General features: G+C 42.2%; 2 protein-coding genes across 4 annotated transcripts in view; both read left to right on the forward strand.

Annotated features, from left to right (window-relative positions):
- Positions 1 to 3,332: 3,332 nt before the first annotated feature.
- Positions 3,333 to 12,192, forward strand: ncam3 (neural cell adhesion molecule 3; the record flags this gene model as incomplete). Its single annotated transcript, XM_084471880.1, has 15 exons — positions 3,333 to 3,402; positions 3,979 to 4,050; positions 4,677 to 4,853; positions 5,388 to 5,525; positions 6,390 to 6,533; positions 7,093 to 7,210; positions 7,835 to 7,989; positions 8,473 to 8,606; positions 9,008 to 9,140; positions 9,352 to 9,519; positions 9,727 to 9,846; positions 10,549 to 10,676; positions 11,101 to 11,269; positions 11,671 to 11,851; positions 12,075 to 12,192. The coding sequence occupies 15 exons, from the start codon at positions 3,333 to 3,335 to the stop codon at positions 12,190 to 12,192; spliced, it is 2,025 nt and encodes a 674-aa protein (XP_084328006.1).
- Positions 12,193 to 13,855: 1,663 nt separating this feature from the next.
- Positions 13,856 to 20,654, forward strand: part of mroh1 (maestro heat-like repeat family member 1) — a gene marked incomplete at its 5' end in the record, with an annotated part of 32,330 nt that continues 25,531 nt past the window's right edge. For 2 of the 3 annotated variants that reach the window (XM_084471188.1, XM_084471189.1), the window contains 7 exons: positions 13,856 to 13,980; positions 14,759 to 14,823; positions 16,444 to 16,589; positions 18,334 to 18,465; positions 18,712 to 18,874; positions 19,212 to 19,310; positions 19,631 to 19,782. In XM_084471188.1, the coding sequence (XP_084327314.1) occupies positions 13,856 to 13,980; positions 14,759 to 14,823; positions 16,444 to 16,589; positions 18,334 to 18,465; positions 18,712 to 18,874; positions 19,212 to 19,310; positions 19,631 to 19,782 (882 nt within the window). Of the gene's footprint in view, positions 13,981 to 14,738; positions 14,824 to 16,443; positions 16,590 to 18,333; positions 18,466 to 18,711; positions 18,875 to 19,211; positions 19,311 to 19,630; positions 19,783 to 20,654 lie in introns of all 3 variants that reach the window. The other variant, XM_084471190.1, reaches the window with a different exon arrangement.

The raw sequence follows: 20,654 nt of genomic DNA on the forward strand, positions 1-20,654 counted from the left end.
CATTACATTCACCACATGTTGCACATGCATAAATAAATCAATATATAAAGATAGGGTTAGGGTATGTGTTAATATTAGACTCAATATAAACTCAAATGCACATACATAATTTCACAGCCCCTACGTATAAACCAACATGTCTCTGTCTGATTGACATTGGATTGTTCACGTTTGTTGACGTTTTTCAGGAAAAGCGTGAGTGTGGCTATTTGGCACGGCAGCACCCCCCCATTGTTCTCCATCAATTGTTTATTAATTACTCCAAGAGACAAAGATAGGAGCATGGGATGGTCAACACTGTGTGTGTGTGTGTGTGTGTGTGTGTGTGTGTGTGTGTGTGTTTGTGTGTTGTTGTATGTTAGCATGTGTCTTTCTGCTTATACAGCGGCCTTGTTTGGTTGTGCACTTTGCACAGCTTCCGCAAGATGGACCCTACATATAGACAACCGTACACAAACTCCCTATAACCCTCAACATGTAAACTCAGTATGAACATATAAACAAACTGATTAGCAACAAGCATTAGCATCCAAATATTTCCCCTACGCAAGTTGCAACAATTGACAAAAAGTAAAGATTGCAGGTTGCAGATGTTATCAAGGCATGCAAGTTGGAGTCATTTTTAACTCAATTGTCCCTAGGAGTGTGTGTGTGTGTGTGTGTGTGTGTGTGTGTGTGTGTGTGTGTGTGTGTGTGTGTGTGTGTGTGTGTGTGTGTGTGTGTGTGTGTGTGACCCTGAGCTGGCACAGTCTGTCATCCCTTGCAGGTCATGATACATTATTTATTGGTTCTTATTATTATTACATTATTTATTAATTGATACATTATTCTTGCACTGTGTTGGGCCACCAGTAGAAAGTTAGAAGTGAACAGTTTGGGATTCTACTGGTGTTCCACTGTTGACCGTGCTCTAAGATAGTCCCCCTAAAATCACTGCCCTTTGTAAATGATGTATCTACCAACCATACAATTGAGCATAATGGATTGCTGGCTAAATATGCCACAGTCCTATATGTTTATGTGTGTGTGTCTCTCTGTCTGTTTGTGCGTGTGTGCGTGTTTGTGTGTTACTGTAGAAAGGCGTGGGTGTGACTGGTCTAAGCTGGCAGCAGGCGACTCAAACGAGTCCCGATTGGCGTTGTCACTGGGTGGGTTAATAGCCAGTCATTAGCCGCACACTCCGGGGTAATGGGCCAAAATGAGGCTGTGTGATAGCCTGATAGGTGGCCTCCGTGGACTCCACACTAGTATGGAGCTGCTGATAGGCCAGCGCGGCAGGCCAGGGAGCGGCATGCTAGCTACAAAGGGTTGTGAGAGAGAGAGTGTGTGTGTATGAGTGTGAGAGTATATTTGTTTGTGTGTCTGCACATCATTCTGTGTGTTTAGTACTTTGGATGAAAATGAGCCACTGAAATGAGCCACTGAAAACCACGGAAACCACTGAAAATATGAATTGTGGACATCATTGAAAACACAATTTACAATTTAGATAATGTACACCACTCTCTTTTATCAATCTGTCCGTTTATAAGATAGTTAGTAGTTAGTTAAGATAAGCTAGAATGGGGTTTGAGTCCCACGGCATAACTCGGGCATCAGGAATGATTCTGATTTATAATGATGTGTCCAGTGTGATGATCGCATTATGAAACCTATGGCAGAGGGACAGTTTACCAAAGTCCTATCATTGTCATTACACTGAATCAAATGGTAGTACGAATATGGAAAGTATTTATAAAAACTATTTTTTTATACAGCTCTCTTGAAGATTAGAAATAGATAATCATTTTGTCTTGATGTTCTCAAGACTCAGAGAATGATTAAAAATCATACTTTTGGAATAACAAATGGATCAGATGGGAATCTGGAGATGATGCATCTGACATTTAAATGATGTGTGATGAAAGTAGACTTCAACTGTAGTTAGTGAATTGTTTACTTCTGACAATACAACAAAGTAAAAAGAGTTCAAGTCAGGTCAGAGACTTGAAATGACATAGATAATAAAAATGTGTGTGTGTGTATGTATGTGCACATGCGCATGTGTGTTTGTGTGTGTGTGTGTGTGTGTGTGTGTGTGTGTGTGTGTGTGTGTGTGTGTGTGTTTGTGTGTGGGTGCAGGCGTGCATGTTTGTGTGTGTGTGTCTTTGTATCTGTCTAACTGTGTGTTTTGTTAGCCTTTTTCATCTATTTTCTTTTATGATTTATATTCAAAATGATCGTCCACATATACATCTATACACAACAGTGAAATCAAAACTGTATGAGAACCAACAGTGAACCAACATCATGGTCTGTGTTTCCCTCAAAAGTGACCCTAACCTCGACAGACATCTGTTGTCTCCATAATGATTAATGAACAACAAGTATGAAAAACTAACCAGAGTTCAGAGTGTTGAAATGACTGATGAGTGCAGTCGACCGTGTGTGTGTGTGTGTGTGTGTGTGTGTGTGTTTGTCTGTGTATCTAGGAATACAGAGTGTGTTTATGCATGTGCGTGTGCATATATTCCTTCAGCCAGTCAGTCTGTCTCTCCTCATGATTTTGTGTACACAGCGATTAGCCCCCATGGGGTGTGGTGCGTCTGTTCACTGATCTGATTCTGAAGATCAGTAGAAGAGGTTGAGATGTGATCTATTCGAATATATAGAGGGAGATAGGGCGGTTAACCCTCCCCCCAGAAAAAACATTTTGGTTTGTGGTTTAGACCGCCTTGACCTCAACTAAATATAACCATGATCTGCAATGAAAATAAGCTCCTCTTGTAACAGAATCATCAGGATGTTTCTTCCATGGCCAGGATGAAACATCCCCTATTTGAAGACTGATTTGAAACTTTTGTCCTTAGATTGTGGCTCAAGGTTTCCACTGTTCTGAGTGCATGTGTGTATAGAAGATGGCCATGTGGAGGGGAGACAGAGATTCTGGTGTAGATAGTGTCTCTCTCTCTCTCTTTCTCTCTCTCTCTCTCTTACACTCTCACTCATTCTCCCTCGCCCATCTGAGACCTCCCTTCATGTCTTCCTGGTCATCTCCTTGGTCCTCTGGAGCCCCTATAAAACCCCTGTGTTGCTGTCTGTTCCTTCTGAAGAGCTGAGTGGCTGCAGTAGCAACGATCACCCTGTGTCTGACCAGACACATCGCTGCCGGACCCTCTTCATCCAGCACATGGGATACGGGACTACTTGGCCCATTATTCACTCATTTCCATTAGAATTTTGAATTTTCTCTACAGCATTAATTTTTATTGTGTGTTGATTTTAGATTTGGGAAAAAGATTGAAGTGAGATAAATCAATAGTTTGATAAATAAATAACAAGGCCAGGTGAAGATGATGGACCAATCCGCTCTCGTGCTGAGGGTGACAGTGCTGCTTGTATTGGGGCAAATGTCTGGAACAGGTAAGCATGAAACACGGCATGACATTAGGATTTTTGATGATATGTAATTCTTTTTTTTGTGCAGCGCTTTACTCTAACGTATCATTATTAGGTACAATTATATGTTTAATTTAGACACATTTTTTTATGGAAGGATAAACTGCTTCCAATAGATAAAATGCTTGCAGGGTTATAATATTTGTATTGTTAATTTGGATAGGGTACTCTTTACTGTTCTTAACTCAAATATTTATTTAGCCAAATTTTCAACATGAACTTGATAAAAAAAAAAGCTAAAAGTCAAAGAAACAAGTGCCACATTGTGTATGAAAAAATAGCATGAAGAAAAGGCCATTTTTGTATAAAATGGCATTATAAGTAAAAGCAAAAGGTTGAAGGTTTGATTTGAAGACTGGGATTTTGGTTCCCCTCAGCTCACCACATGGTATTTAGAGAGGATATCCATACATGGCTGTCACAATATTACCTTCTTCCTGTGGGGCTGACCATTTCTCCCTGTTTGGCAGTAAATGGCTTTCTTGCGCATTAGTCAGCACTGATCCTGATGCTTTTTCCTCCTTTCCCCTCTGTATCCAGAAGCCAAAATGGAAATAATTTCCAGCATAACTGACCTGGAAATAGGAGCCAATCATCTGCTACTGTGTAAAGGTAAGATCCCTTTCAAAGGTGTTTCTTCCTTGTCCTATAACTTAATACTCTTTTATCTTAAAGCTAAATACTGCTATTTTCCAATGCTTTCACTGCTACTTTGGCCAGTTATTATTATTATTATTATTATTATTATTTACTAATATGCAATGAATTAAATTGTTTATTAAGTAAGGCACTCCATAAAGTAGGCTACTTATTTATAATAGTCAGGCTGAACTTAATTAATGTTATAAATAACACACCTGTTTTATAAAAAAATATGATAATTTCTTGCATTATAGTGGTGTGATTGTATCCAGTGTCCAAAATGTCGATCAAAAAAAGCTGTGAATTGCGCTTAGGTTTAAATCTTGAGCAAAGTGCTGTATCCATGGCTAAACTGGGACAGCCCCATCTTGGGCATACTACAGGGTATTGCTATAGTACTGATCGGTGGGTGTTGATGAGAGATGATGTCACCGTTGACTTCATTGAGATCTGTACTTTCTTGCTGGTGTTACTTGTGTATCACAACGCACCTGTCTACCGCTCAATCATTTGACGGACGACCGGGCAGCATGACCACACAGACAGCTAGGCCGTCGCCGCTGTACAACAAACCTGTGCTTTTTTCCCCCCGCCAGCCGGTGGAGAGGGAGACATCACATGGCAGAAGGACGGCGAGGACATCGACGATGAGAACAAGGTGTCGAAGATGGACGAGACGTCCTCCAAGCTGCACATCCAGAAGGCCACGCTGGAGGACGCGGGCCGTTACACCTGCCTGTGCGAATTTGAAAGCGGGAACTCGGAGCAGATCAGTACAAATATATACGTTTACGGTGAGACCAGAGATCATGCAGACGCACGCAAGTGCACATGACTAGTTATGTCTTCACATGCTACGGATGTGAAAGACCCACTCACACACTACCACAGAGATATCGTCACACACGCATGTGCCCTCGCGCACACACACGCACACACACACACACACACACACACACACACACACACACACACACACACACACACACGCACACAGGCACACATGCACATACATGTGCAAGTACACACAGACAAAGACCCACAGTGCTTAGTGGCAATAATGGCTGAACCATATTGAGTTGCCAATATTATTGTATGATTATAGATTTGAATACACTTGACTGATTATTTGGTTGATATATGATTGTTTTCCCCCAACATTTGACTTAAAACCCAGTACTTGCACATATGATTCAACAAATCAAAAGCCTTATGTAAAATCAGGTCTGCAAGTTCGGGATGAAACAGGTTACCAGATAGGTGGTGGGGTGAGGCACTGAGGTAACGCTTCGCAATGCTCTTTCCAGATGGTCCGTCCTTCGATGAGACCCAGTTGTACCATGAGTTCCTAAAAGGTCAAGATGGTGTGGTGCCCTGCAAGGTATCTGGTCGGCCAGAGGTGAAAGTACACTGGTGGCGCGGCCAGCAGGAGATCTCTTCTCACGGTAGGACCAGCATCCTATTTGGTTACGAGGGTTAGTCTGGGGCAGGGCCTGTGCTATGGTGCCTTTGCTCGGTGTTGCCTGGCAGCCTGGCTTGGTCTTAGGCTGTAAAGCGTGGATGCTGGCTGGGGACTGAGCTAAGATAAAGACTCGCTGTGCCGCTATCTATTTTGTGTGGTTGGTTAATTTGCTATGTGATCAAAAATATAAATTTCCCAATGTACTTGTTGGACCAATCATTGGCCAATGACAGAGACTGCATATTTCCAAGGGTTTGGTTTTAGGCTTTGGTTTTCTGTTCTACAGTTTGGTTTAAGGGTGAGGGTTTCTTATTAAGTTACCTTTGAAAGTTTGGCTTTTGAGTTCGGGGTAATTGATTGGGTTTGGTCTTTGGTTCTGTGGTTTGGGATTAGAGTAAGGATTAGGATTTCCTGTAGGTTGGGTTTAGGGTTTGGTCTATGGTTTTAGAATTTGGTAGTAGGGGTTTCCTATTAGGTTTAAGTTTTACAGCTTGGTTTTCGGTTCTAGAGTTGGTATTAGGGTAAGGGTTTCCTAAGATTAGGGTTTAAGGCTTGGTTCTCAATTTTATGATTTGGTATTAGAATTAGGGTTATGGTTAGGGTTAGCAGCAATTGCTATTTTTGCAATGAAATGATGAAATGATGAAATGCCATAACTGGTCCCTTATCTCAGAAGGTAGAACTTGATTGTCAACAGCTCTGCAGTGCCCTGCTTCTAGCTCCACTTGGAAGCAAGGAGGTGGACTTTCCATCTAAATGTGTCTGTCTCCCTCTCGTTTCAACCCTAGTTCCTCACTTTTCCCGTTTGTACTTCTCTTCTCTATGTCTGTGCTACCCGCCGTAAAAGATGGAGACCGTGTATGGCGCATGGAGGACAACTCACTCCACATTAAGAACGTGAGGGAAGACGACGCGGGCACGTACTCCTGTCAGGCCACGATCAGCGGAAGACCCATTAAGAAGAACCTGCCCATCTCTGTGGTGGTCAACGGTAAGTCCTGGTTTCACTTGAGCCTCTGGGCTGTATGACTGAGTCACACGTTTCAATGGGCGGTGACTGCTAAATATGACATCCACTTTTATAGAGGCTCAAGGTTACCGACTACCCCAAGGCTGGTCTGGCCCTCTGGGTGCGAAATTATAAATTCATCATTCATATATCATTTCAATAGTTTCCTCCAAGAGCAATACAGTCATCTGTATCTGTAGAATAGAGTTCAGTGGGCTGGACTTTACTTTAATATATAAGATAGGAGTCAGATGTTGGAATTATGCTATGGCACAATGGCATGCATGTATTCAATGTAAGAAAATGATTACGCTCAATCATGTTTGTGTTTCCTTAAAACACAAACACAATTCCAGATGTTATTCTTTGAGGCGTGTGTGTCTGAACATGGATATGCAGCTTATTTTGCACTTTGAAAATGGTGTCATGCAAATCATACACATGCCTACATACACATACACTGTTGTCATTGTGAATTAACTTTAGTGGTACTTTCAAGAGTAAATCACCATTTTGGATGCTTACTAAATATCCTAAATAGCCCCACCAACGGTGAACCTAAAGGAAAAGATTAAGAAAGTAATGGCTGGAGCAGATAACAACGTCTCCTTACTGTGTTTGGTGGACGGACAACCTACACCAAACATCTCTTGGATCACGTAAGTGTGTGTGTGCATGGTTGTGTGTGTGTGTTTGTGGGGGGGAGGGGGGAGGGTATGTTGGCAGTGGTGTGTTGGCATGTGTGTGGGCTTGAACTTGAGACTCTGCCACAAAAAATATGGGTACTTCCTGTGGATTCGCTTTTCAGCTTTTTTAATGTTCCGGAGAATGAGAATTCTGCCCTCTCACCCTCTCACCCTTCCCACCTCCCTCTTTCCTGGCTCCTTCCTCTTTCCTCTCCTTATTGTTAAAGATGTAGAGGTCAGAATGGAAAGGCCTGCTTTGCAGAGTGTCTTTCAGTTAGTGTTGGTGACTTTGCTGACAGATGCTGGCCAAAATATTCGTTCCACTATTTCATAAACAAAACCCAATGAACTTGAACAGAAAATATACAAGGAAAAGGCAAAGATTGCAACACTAGATAATTCCTTTCATGATACAATTGCAAAATCATTCAGCCGAGGGAAAAATGGGAGAAGTTTGATGAAATGTATGCTATTTTGATAAATAAATATTTAAGAGATGCAGATGTGACTTATTGAGTTCCGTCATAGCAGATGTTTTGTGTTGCGTATTTCTAAAACAATTACAACACCACTCAATCCCTCACTGTCTTAACGCAGGCCGGGACAGTTTAACCCCGCGCGTTATCACTTCAACACGGACCGGAGCGAGCTGACCATCTGGGCCGTGAGCAGGGCGGACTACGGGGAGTACATCTGCACGGCCAGCAACAAGATCGGGGAGAGCACCGGAACCATCGAGCTGCACGTCTCCGGTGGGTCATGCCTGTTTGGTTTAGTTTCACGGCGATTAAGTACCAGGCAACATTTTGAGGTTATTCCCATGAAAGGGAGAGTATATTCACATGTTACATGTTTAATGTATGATTCAAAAACATCTCTGAAGATCATATTTTGGGCCTTAATACTATCTAAAATCACAAATTAGACATACAAATTTGTAATAATAAATAACTAACCCGGTCTTCAAATGAGATCACAGTGGAAGAAGTCGAAAAAGGGTGTACAGTAAAAATAGTCAGATCATATCACTGACACAGCATCCTCTCTGGTAAAACATCACCATTGCAGTTTCTAATTGGCTCTTATTGGTGTCCTGTGTTGTCAGTTGCAATACTTGGCCATAGTTCACGTCACTAAAGTAGTAATTAATAAGTCGCTAAGTTGCATTGAAGTGCGCATTATTGTTTCAAGGCCGAAGCAAGGGATAATGTGTGTTTGTTTGTAATTAAAAACAGAGGCCCCAGAGGTGTATGTGAGTGCGGAGGAGGAGAGGGTGTCGTGGGGCCACAACGTGTCGCTGTCCTGCAATGTCACTGGTCATCCGTTTCCACAGCTCTACTGGATACACAAGCAGAGCAGGAACAACGTGGTGAGGAATCACACACACACACACACACACACACACACACACACACACACACACACACACACACACTTCTCATATCAGATGATTCAATGTTCACTTAAAAAAACAAAACCATTGCAATGCATTGGGTAGGCTATAACCCTATAAATGGTGCGGAAAATTTTAACAAATAAAATATGCCACTACATGTACGTCAATGAAGGCAGTGTCTCCAGATGACGAGAATGGTCAAATAAATAAGTAAGTGCATCATGTCATCTCGCAAAGTGACGACACGGAAAGGCGGTAAAACCACCTGATTGGCAAGCAATTCACCTTCAAAACAATGAAGGAGTAGGCATTAAACAGATGATGTGGTTAAGATGAGGATAACACATAGATGAAGACACTGGCCTGTCTCTCAGGACTCGTCCGGTAGAGTGCACGTCCGGGACGGTGTGCTGACCATCGAGGAGGTGGCGCCCTCTGATGGCGGTCTGTATTCCTGCATGGCTGTCAGCACATCAGGCAACGCATCAAGAGATGTTGCAGTGATCAGTAAGTGTTTATATATATATATATCTGCCTAGATTACAAAAATAATATTTGATTATTGATAATCAAATAAAGTAAATAGGCCTATACCATTCTCCCTGTTTTCTTCCGCTATCTGCTCAAAATACCAGAGGAAATGTTCATAGTGTTTAAGAACTCTCACTAAAAGTGACACTAGTGACCAATGTCTTTTATCCCAAATTAAACTTCGCAGCTCAACCGGGCCGTCCTCAAGACGTGTCTGTCGCTCCCAGAGCCACCTCAATGGTCTTTTCCCTCAAATCCCAGCCCATCAGTGGGGGCACACCAATCAGAAGCTTTGTTCTGCAGTGGAGGCGGGGCTCAGCTGAAAAGTGGGAGGAGATTCTTGTCCCGGTCTCAGGTAAGGCTGAGTCAATAATAACCAATGGAGTTGGAGTTACGTGTCACGAGTCAGAACTAGGATTCTGCTACTGTCATGTCCATGGTCAATGTGTGTTATCTTCAGTACTTTGAGTCTACCATGTATGCCCTGGTACATAAAAGGACCCATAATTAGTATATAATGGGTGCTAATGTGTGTGAATGTGCTTGCATGTTGGGCTTTCAGATCCCCTCATTATACCTTCCCTCACACCCTACACCTCCTACACCGTTCGCCTGGCCGCCATGAACTCTGTTGGCCTGGGACAGTTTTCAACCACGCAAGAAGTACGAAGCCATAGCGTCCGTAAGTGCTGACTGCTATCAAATCGTTTTTTACGTAATAAATATATAAATACAAATATTTATTGTGGCCAAGAATGGAAAAATATAACCAGTTCAATCATCAACGTTGTATATTGATTGATCCATAAACTCATATTTAATACAAATCCAAAATCAGTTGAATTGCATAGGTGTGATTTTGTGGGGCAAATTAATAATATGTTGGTGGTGGTATGTTACTTAAATGACATGCGTTTACCATTACCCATTTCCTTCTTTCACCTGTCACCGGACCACCGTCCTGATGTAATCATTACACCATCCCCTGTCAACCTGACGCTGATGCCTGTGATGTCATCACATCCTATTGGCATCACTCTAACAGAAGGTAGGAGGTCTTACTATGCACAAGCTCTATATCTTGCTCTCTCTGTCTCTCTCTCTCTGCCTCCATCTCTCCCCGGTCGCTCTCTCTCCCGGTCTCTCTCTCTCTCTCTCTCTCTCTCTCTCTCTCTCTCGCTCTATCTTTTTTTCATTCATAGCTTTATTTATCTTACTCAGATAATAAGAAGTCATCCTCACTTTGGAAAGGAGGATGGAAAACAATGTCCTGAGGAACTATTGTATACCCTTCATTGAAGAAGGTTTTTTTGAGGTTACTTGTAAATAATAGAGTTTCAAATGTTCCTCTTCATTATCTTCCTCAACATCATCGTGGTCTTAGGCGAGCCAGACCGCCCTGTTCTTTCATCAGATGGGATGAAGATAGAAGGGAACGCCCTCTCTGTCCCTGTGGCTCAGCTGAACAGAGGCAGCTCTCCTCTGCTACACTACACAGTACGATACAGAGAGGTACGGCTTTGGTTGGAGTTTTGGATGGGAAGTTTATTTCTGCATTGAGGGTCTCATTTTTTTTAACTTCTGTAAAATGTAGACCTGTACAGTGCATTTGCTTTACCCAGGATTATCTATGCAAATGTAGGAAGCTTACTTTGTAGTTCTAGAGTAGCCCTTGAATCCCCGCCCACTTACATTAAAAATGTTCGTTAAATAGAAACAAAATAGAAATCAATCTGGCTAGAAGCTAACTGTACCATGCAACCATGCAGCATTTTCCAGGTGATTCCATCCAGGTGATCATCATTACTGTATACATTTATAATCTCCAACCCTCTTTTTCCATGTTTATATTCTTTAGTCCGTTTTCCTCCTTTTGAGGCTGGTTCCGTCTGCCGCAGTACAATTCATTGACTCCTTCGCCCATGTGCCTCTGCAGGAGAAAGAAGGAGCTGGATGGAAGGAGGAGCAGCGGCCTGCCGACACCTCCGTCATCTCCCTCTCAGACCTGTCGTTTGGGGAAGACTATCGCATGGAAGTCAAGGCTGTCAATGCAAACGGCTCTTCCAGTCCCGCTGAGCTGAGCTTCACGGCCCAGAAACAAGCTGGTGCGTAGATGTTGACGGCTTAAAGCTCAACAAAATACTCAAAACCAAAATAAACGTTTCAAAGAAATAAGACCCAAACTTTGGACAAGAGATAAAGTAAAATATGAGGTTGCAGGTTTTATATGTTGCAATGTGCGGAAGCTTAGCACAATTTTTTTTGCAGCATTTGCCCTCCTTGAAATTGGTCCAAACGCCATTTGGTTGCAGGGAAGTCTCCACTACTGCATCATTGGGCCATCATATATCGCACAATACTAGCAGTACATTGTTTGCAGTATGCTGATCCACTACAGGTGATCAGTTTGACGACAACATAAGCTCATCTATAAAATGTCCAGTGTCTCGTATTTATTCAATGTTATTCTCTTTCCTCCCATTTGTTTCGTTTCATGTGGCCAAAGCAGCAGGCATGACCAAAGGGGGCGTGGTGGCCATCGTCATGGTGATCTTCTTGGTGCTGTTGCTTGTGGTGGATGCCACCTGTTGCTACACCAATCGCTGTGGTCTGCTCATGTTCATCGCCACTAAAGTGTTTGGTCGAAAGATCCCAGGCCACAAGGCACTGGAAGAGGGAACTAACGGGTATGTGTTCATCAGTCTCTGTGTTTGATGAATGGAATAAGACGCATCTTACAGCTGAGAAACAGCTGGGTAGATTTCGACACCTATTAACTTCACATCATTGTCCTCACCAGTGCAGTAACACAGAAGTGTGTCTGTGTTTGTCTGTCTGTCCTGTGTACGTGTGTGTGTCTGTGTGTGTGTATGTCCTGTTTTCAATGCGTGTATGTGCATACATGTGTAGAGATCTGAATTTAAAGGGTCTTGACACTCCAAGAGGCAGCATACCCCAGCAACAAACAGAGGGGAAGCTGAAGAGTGAGATCACCTGCGACAAAGCCCCCCTCACTAAACACGAGTAAGGCCATCGTTCACAAATATGACAGAATAAAAAACCCCGCAAAAGTCATAGAGAATGACGGGATATGATGAAACTGAATAAAGATTAGCCCCTCCTCGGGAGTGTGGCTGCATACCTGTTGTGTTTGAGAGGAGCCCAGTCAAACTACCCTAGGGGTGGAGTGTAATACTCCACTCCTGCCATACTCCAACTAGGTGACTTTTAAGGCTTAATTATTCCACGGCGACGCAACGCAATGACCACGGCGCAGACGCTTCGACGCAGTCGCGAACCTGTTTCTGCGTCGGGTTTTAATGAGCGGACCAATCACAGCCCTTGCTGCTGCGTCGCCTCGATGCAAGGTTATCATTTTTGGGAGGCGCACGTCAGGCCCTTGCAGTGGGCACAAGGAGGGTCCGCAAGGACGTAATGGGTTACTCATACCACATGCTGCAGATAATATCATATAACTAATGCTGCTAATGTTGCTACAAAATTCATACTCCTACTACTACTACTGATGATGATGATGATGATGATGATGATGATGGTGATATAATTTCTTTCTTTCAGGAAACATTTTGGAGACATACCAACCACGGAAGCATGAGGTTGGCCACAGGACATGACATCACATGTTCAATATTACAGGAACAGACCTCCGGTTCAATCAAGGGCATCCCTTAATTTCTGATTGAAGAGCAGCTTCATCCACAACATTCCACACAACGCCCTCTCAGACAATTAAATTCTTGCACTCTTGACGGAACAAGTATTTTTCGACAGTGGACATGGGACGAAATGCGGTTTTATTGGAACCCGGGCTGTTATAATACATGAATCATGCATTAGAACAAAAGCAAAAAAGGCTGCTCTGTTGTGTATGTTTATACATAACAAAAGAAAATATTTATTGACTGTTTCTGATCCTGGTTAGGATTACGATCTTTCCAATGGGTTTCCGACTTTGCTGTTGTTCTTGCAATAGTTCATTACCAATACCAAAGTGTGCTAATATGGAACACAATTATCTTACATTGACGTGATGTTATGGTTCTTTCCATACCAATATTTCATATGATTACAATAACAATAACATGTTATCATTACAATTTCATGTCCAAAAAAAATATTTTTGTTTGTAATAGCTGAACCTGTTGCTATTTGTTTGTATTGCAATGTTATAATTAAGCAGTTAAATTTATTTAAAGATAAATGTGCCTTGATGACATTTTATTATAGCAATTGAATACTTCACTATTATTGTCTTGAACACTGTAGGCCTGAATGGCTTGTAAATACACATATTTTTACAGCTTCATATGTTTCAGAAATAATAAAAACAAAAACAAAACGGTGAGTCATTTATTACATTAGTGCTCAAACAATGAATATTGCTAATTCAAACCCTAGAATATTGAATTAATTGAACCACAAAAAAATGCAACATGAACCAACCTAGCGGATCTAGAGAGTCTACTGTTTGACCCTTCTCTTCCTTATCCTCTCCATTGTTATCAGAAATGAACATAATATCAATAGTTGAAGTTAATGGATGACTACCCGTTTTATGCGTGTCAGTTCTATGCTGAGTGGGCGGGCCCTCCGCCTGAGCGGTGGGCGGGTCCTCCGCCTGAGCGGTGGGCGGGCCCAGAGCTTGATGCCTTCCTGCTGACTCGAGACACATGACCCAGCTTGTTTACACCTGCGACGAGCAGCGCGGACGCGGAGGACCCGTCAGTGCACTGCTGGACGACACCGCTTACGCCGAGCGACCACCTAACGCCAAGAAAGGGTTACCTTCTCTGAGGTGTGTGTGTGTGCGTGTGTGTGTGTGGCGGAAGCCGACAAGCGACTGGTAGGACAATGTCAACGGGGTGGCTTTCCCTGTTTTTTATTTTGTATCTGTGCTAAAACGATGCTAGGTCTTCCGTAGCCGCTGCTGCTGGGATCATGGGCTGTATTAGCTAGGTCCAGCAGCAGCAGAGACCTTGTTAAACCCACTGCTGGACGATGTGTCATCGGACCATTAACGACGACAGATATGTTTCAAGTCGTGAATGGGCTAATGTGAACTGATCAACTTAACGATTGTCTTGCATCTTTCCTGTTACTGTCTTGAGCTCAGTGTGGTGGTGGATGGGGTTGTATGATGGGTTTCATGATAACATTGTTGCTGCAACATGAATTGCAGATGTTTAACTAATGTAAGACCAAATCACCTGACCTTGTTGTTGCATGTCGGGTGACTTGTTTCTAAGATATTGTAGTGTATGTGTGTACTGTGTAAGTTACTACAATATATCATTTGATTCATCACCATGCAAAAAAAACAGTTCATTAATTCAGTGTTATTTCTTGTGGTTGTACAAACCAAGCCAGGCTGAACTATTCGGTTGACAATACATTCATAAGATTGGAATATTTCTCCAGATAACATAAGATAAAATCGTTTTTTCTGTGCATCCAAGTAGGATATGAAACTCCAAACAATCAATAGACAAAGTAAACGTGATTTTGTTTTGCTTATTGTTCATATGCATTGTTATCAAAATGCATTTAATGCAGATCCTGCGATCTGTCCTTAGAGGCCGGTCCGTCCTCAGACAACCATCCCTTCTCCCAGACACCATGGACGAGACAGATGTGGAACGTGAGTAATTATACAGTTGTATATTTGGGACTTTCTTTGAGGCTAAGGCTAACAAGTAACATGTCAGAGCGGTTTGCATTCAGGGACATCGTCAAGGTATTATGTGGGAAAAATATTAATATTTCTATACAAAGTTGGGTTCTTTCCCTATTGACCTGAATACAATTGATCAAAAAAAAAATATATATACAATATATGTTTGATAAGGGTATTTATTGCTGTGGCTACTAGAATATTCGTAATGCACCTCCGCATGGGCTTCAGAGACAAGCCATTGGGTTTTGTACCCAGGATATGCCGTTATACAATCGCTGATCAGGCCATTACTTCATAATGTATGGCATACACATAACTTTTTTGTTTCCTTGGTCCTGTACACTGCTATGCTGGACAGAGTACACAGTCTCTCAGAGAAGTCAAGTAACGAAGTACAAATACTTTGTTACTGTACTTAAGTAGACATTTTAGGTATCTTTACTTTACTCCATTATTTATTTTTCTGCCAACTTCTTACTTCTACTCCTTACATTTGAACACAATTATCTGTACTTTCTACTCCTTAAATTTTAAAAACAGTCTTGTTACTCTTGGTTTCGGTTCAGTTTTTTTGTTCTTTTGTTCAACGTCATGTGCGCCATCCAATACAGATCAGTGGCGCCATCCAGATGTAGTGATTTCGAGCATAATTTGATGAAGCATAGAAACCCATAACACTCATTGGTTAGGCTATCCATCGTCTTTGCGCATGACGCAAAACGAGATAATATAGGCGAACAAATTATTCAAAGCGTGGCGATGGCAGTGTCCGAAAGAGATTCGGTTGGCAGCAAAATGTCTGAAAGATCTGAAGACACAGGTGAGAGCGTTGGGGACGATGGAGAGCAACACCTTCCACATTCTTTTTTTCTTTTTTTCACAATTTTTTTTTTTATTAAGGTTACTTTATACTTTTATACTGTAAGTAGGTTTTAGAGACAGTACTTTTTCACTTTAACTTGAGTAAAGAGGTTAAGTTGATACTTAAACTTTTACCAGAGTCTTCAGTATCAACCCCAGTATCTATACTTCTACTTAAGTGACGAATGTGTGTACTTTTGACACCACTGCTTATATTGTTGAATTGATTTGCTGTGATCGCAACCATAAATCAAATGTTTTGGCATTTAGTCTGTATACATATATGATGCTTCACATCACAGTTACAGTAAATGGCTTAACAGGGTCACATTAAGCTGTAGCAAAACGGCATATGACATTCCCTAGTCCTTTTGCCAGGGGTATATTGCACATTTAAAACATCTTGCTCCTATCTCTCACATGCTTGAGAGTGACTTTTTTTAACGACTCTCCGTTGGTTTGCACCCTTTTGGACCAGTGCATTGATTCTACATGGACACCTTCAAGCCCATGAATGAATGTTTCAGGAATTTCTGATTTAAATGGCTGCACAGCCCAGGGAGACTGTGTGTGCATGTTCCGCTGCACACTATACAAAAAAAAAGTGAAATGATTCATAATTATATAATATATAGTACTTTTAAATGTTTGAACTTCAGAAAAAAAAAAGATTAAAAAAAATGTAAATATGTGTATTGATTTAACTTATGGCTCTCATTCCAGAGGTGACGCTGGCTCTACTGGACGGAGCCAACGACAAAGATGCAGAGGTCCAGGAGCAGGTGAGGAAGTCTGTGCTGACCTTGGGGAAGCAGCGGCCCGACAGAGTGTTGGCCATGTGCCAGGACTATCTGCTGAAACATCCCAAGGTAAGACGCAGTGTTAGGAGGAACTTTTGGCTGTCTTGCATCTCGGTGTTACTGAATGGCCCTTCTAATGATGACTAAACGGTCAACTTTAAACTAAACTATGTACACCAAACACTTTGGTGAAGTAGTGCAAGCTTTTGTTATAATGGGAAGTCAAATCGAAAAAAAGTACGTACTTTGTCATTCAAATGCTGTGGGATTTTGCGCATTTCATTTCCTCCAGAAGTTCTGGTGAGCAAATGACTGCGTGTTGTCCATCGTTTTTTGGTACACTTTGGTACACTTATACACCCATCATTGCAGCTAATGATTAGATCTACAATTATACACACACTGTAATGGCTCAGAGTTGTTGACGCCTAGATGCAAGGCCTGAGAGTGGATTCTGATCGTATTTCAACACACATTAGCTTTATTAAGGTATTACAATGTATAGTGTCTACTGTACAGGTAAGGCCATGTTTGCTTGTCTGACTGTCTTAACGTCTGGTGTTGATTGATTTGGTCTCTGTTCACGAGAGAATACCTGACAAGCAGGATCAGAGGACCTTGTGTTGGTGGCGCACTACTGCACTCAACACATAATGAGATTCAGCGTCAGCACTGTCAATGTATTGCTATGGAGTTGAGCGTTGAGGCCAACCTAGCGTTGGGGCTACCCCGGACGTAGCAGAGCGGCTGAATTAATCACTCTGAAGCAGTTGAAACAGTCGTGTCAGAGTCGTGATGTCACCATCTGGCCGCACACACTCACCATGACACAGGGACATCTTGTCATGCTCTCACATCTGAGCGCCTTGTGTTGGGTCAGATGATTGTTGGGCAACATTAGTCATAGAAATACACCATAGAAGTTACATCTGTGGCCCAGTAAACTCCATGTAGGAAATACTTTCATTTTTATGCCCAGGCATATAATTTGGATTATTTTCTCTCCAGTAAATGAGCTGTTATCGATCTGTAAAAATGCTTCATAGTAAAGCAAACACAATAAAAATCATGAACCTGCATAACATGCGTGTTCGCTCAAGCTCACATCAATTTCACTTCCTATCATCTACTTCCTGTAATTTATATCCCACTGTCTTTATTTGTATTAACCTGAGTAAAATGCTGGCAATTAGGGCATTTGATCATTTGTTAATTCACTGTGCAGGGTCACTATCTGCAAGATGCTCCTGGTACCAGCCTAATCTCAAAGCCTCCTGTGAGGCAAATGGTCACCAAATTTTTCATCTCCTCCAATCCATATTTTTATGGCCTGTCCCTACCTCTCACAAGCCCTGGTGGTTTTTGGAAGCCCTAAGCCTAAAATGTGGGATGTTTCGTCACAGAATTATATGTGACTCACTAGAGGGATGATTCTTCGACCAACTTCATTATGCTCAATGTCCACAGCTGATCTTTTGACAAACACTGCACACACACACACACACACACACACACTCTCTATGAATATATATAAATATAATGAATTTATTTTGCCATTTTTCAAACTTTACACATCAGGGCAGTCTGATGTAAATGATGCTGCTCATAAAATAGACTGTTTATATTTGAAGGCTTTTAAAATGATTCCTATTTATATATCTTCTGATATGAACTGAAGAAAATCAATATCGGAAACAGTATCGGAAAGTCAGGCTTCAGAACAAATCTGAATCGGCCAAAGTCAGTCCAGTTGGTGCGTGCGCGCCCAGCATACCTGATCTATCCTCCGCTGTGCTGTGTTTCTCTGATGTAGCTGGTAGTGAGTCACCGCGTGGTGATCCTTCAGACCATCGAGCTCATCACGGCCAACCGGCTTGAGGACATCGGCTACACCAGGATAAAAAGCATCATCTCCCTGGCCTCAGATGAGATGACACGCTCCAAGGTACCCAACCCTGCCTTGTTTTGATGTCAATGTAACACTACAATCTAGTCCATTGGACAGCTTCGCCTATGGTGAGACACAGGTCATGTCTGTTTCCGATTGGCTGAAATAGGTGTCATGTGATGTCAAGAAGAGAATGATACAGTAATGAGGACACTGAGGACAACTCCTGTCAAATCGATCAAATAGAAACTTGTTGAGCCTTTTGAAGAGTAGTATTTACCAATAGGTGTGTTTTTTTTTCAGGAAGTAATCCCTGACTGGCAGCAGGCAGCTAGTAATATCCTGGTCGCTGTGGGCAACAAGTACATCAATGACATCATGGAGGAGATCCTGACCAAGTTTCAGCCAGGGATCCTACCACACTTCTTTGTGGTTCAGACACTAGCTAACCTCTCAGATTCTAATGGCAAGTATCCCAACTCACACAAATACACTCTAACAGCACAACTCACAGACATACACATCAAATACACACCAACCTCACATTCACAAAGACAGCTAGACGATCTTTAGACTTTCTTCAAAATAATGGGATGCCTCTTTTACATCTAACGTAAAAGAACATGTATAGTACTAATTTATGCATAATTTATCCAACCACCAGGAGTGTTGCATCTCTGTATGTATTGTAGTTATCACTTGGTTTGTGTTTTACAGTCTATGGGATGTGTTTTACAGTCTTTGTGTTTGTGTTTTACAGTCTATGGGATGTGTTTTACAGTCTTTGTGCTTGTGTTTTACAGTCTATGGGATGGTGCCCTTTCTAAATGCCATCCTTGGCACCATGTTGCCCATGCTCAGCATGGCCAAGCAGGACAACATGAAGTGGGTCTTCTCTTCAGGTAAAGACTCCCGAAAGCCTCTGTGGTTTTGAATTGTATTCCATATAGATAGGTTTATGGCTAAATCAAATTCCTTTTTTGGTTGAATTTGATTCAACTTGGAATGTAAACCCAGAACAAACTCTTTGCTGTGCTTGAGTCTTTTGTATCATTTAAACCTGCACTATGTACCTTTTCGCATTTGCCACCTCTTGTAGCTGCAACAATTATAAACAACAGCAGCAACGGTTGTTGCCAGTTTCTGCCCTCTGAGATCTAGCCCTCATAACCCCAGCTGTTCACGGCTGTGACTCTGTTGTCTCTCCTCCGTCCTGCTGCAGCACTGTCTCATTTTAGCGACAGCATCCTGGAGTACCTGGCCAACCTGGACAAAGCCCCGGACCCCACGGTGAGGAAGGACACCTTCTCCAGTGAGATCTACGCCGCCTATGACATCCTCTTCAACAGCTGGCTCCAGAGCCGGGAGTCCAAGGTGAGACCATGTGGTAAATGCATGGCTGGATATGGTGGGTGTAACATGGTATCTCCATGTGACTGCTAATCAGTTGGCCGGTCACAAGACTTTGAAAGAACGCTCCGAAATGCATCTGCCGTTGCTGTACTAATGCATTTGCATTAGTAGTACCGTGTTTGAAACTGTAGTACCATGACACCACAAAGGTTTTGAATGCATCTAGGAATTGACAGCAGAATGAATAGAAAATGAGTTATCCCCCAGCACAGTCCTGGGTTTTTTCCCTTCCCACGATTCTTATTCATCCAAGTGTTGGATGATTTTCAGATAGAACGGTATATCACAGTTGCATCAATTCCGACCTTAATCGCTTTATGGTTGATATGTGTACAAAGAGGCCAGACTGTAAACTTTAATGATCTTTGGGGAGGTTTTAAGTTTTAAAGAATGAATATCCCTCAATCCCAGTACTTCAGGTAAACTACCAAATGATAGGAAAGGCAAGGGTTATTCCCCTACGGTCTAACAAATATGTCTTTATGCTGCATGAGTGACAGGAGGGAACATATTACGGCCTAATCACACACCCACCCACACAGTTACTCTCCTAGTCTCTCTTCCTGGCCTCTGTCAGTGTGGGTGTCTTGCTCAACATCGTGTGTGAGTTGGAATGCGGTAACACCTGGTGTAAACACAGGAACATCCACTGGAAGTGGATTGTTCCCTCCCTTAAGTCAGTTGACTGAGACTCCATTGTCCATTTTATCTATAACAAGTTAAACTGGCTCTTTCAAAGGTAAAATAGTCCTGGAACGGTAAAACACACTCTTCATCTATTAAAAGTTCACCTGGTCCCTTGTGATCAGTGTGTGTGTTATGATTGTTTGTCT

This window comes from Micromesistius poutassou (assembly GCF_964030765.1).
Source record: "Micromesistius poutassou genome assembly, chromosome: 8".
NCBI classification, from domain to species: Eukaryota; Metazoa; Chordata; class Actinopteri; order Gadiformes; family Gadidae; genus Micromesistius; species Micromesistius poutassou.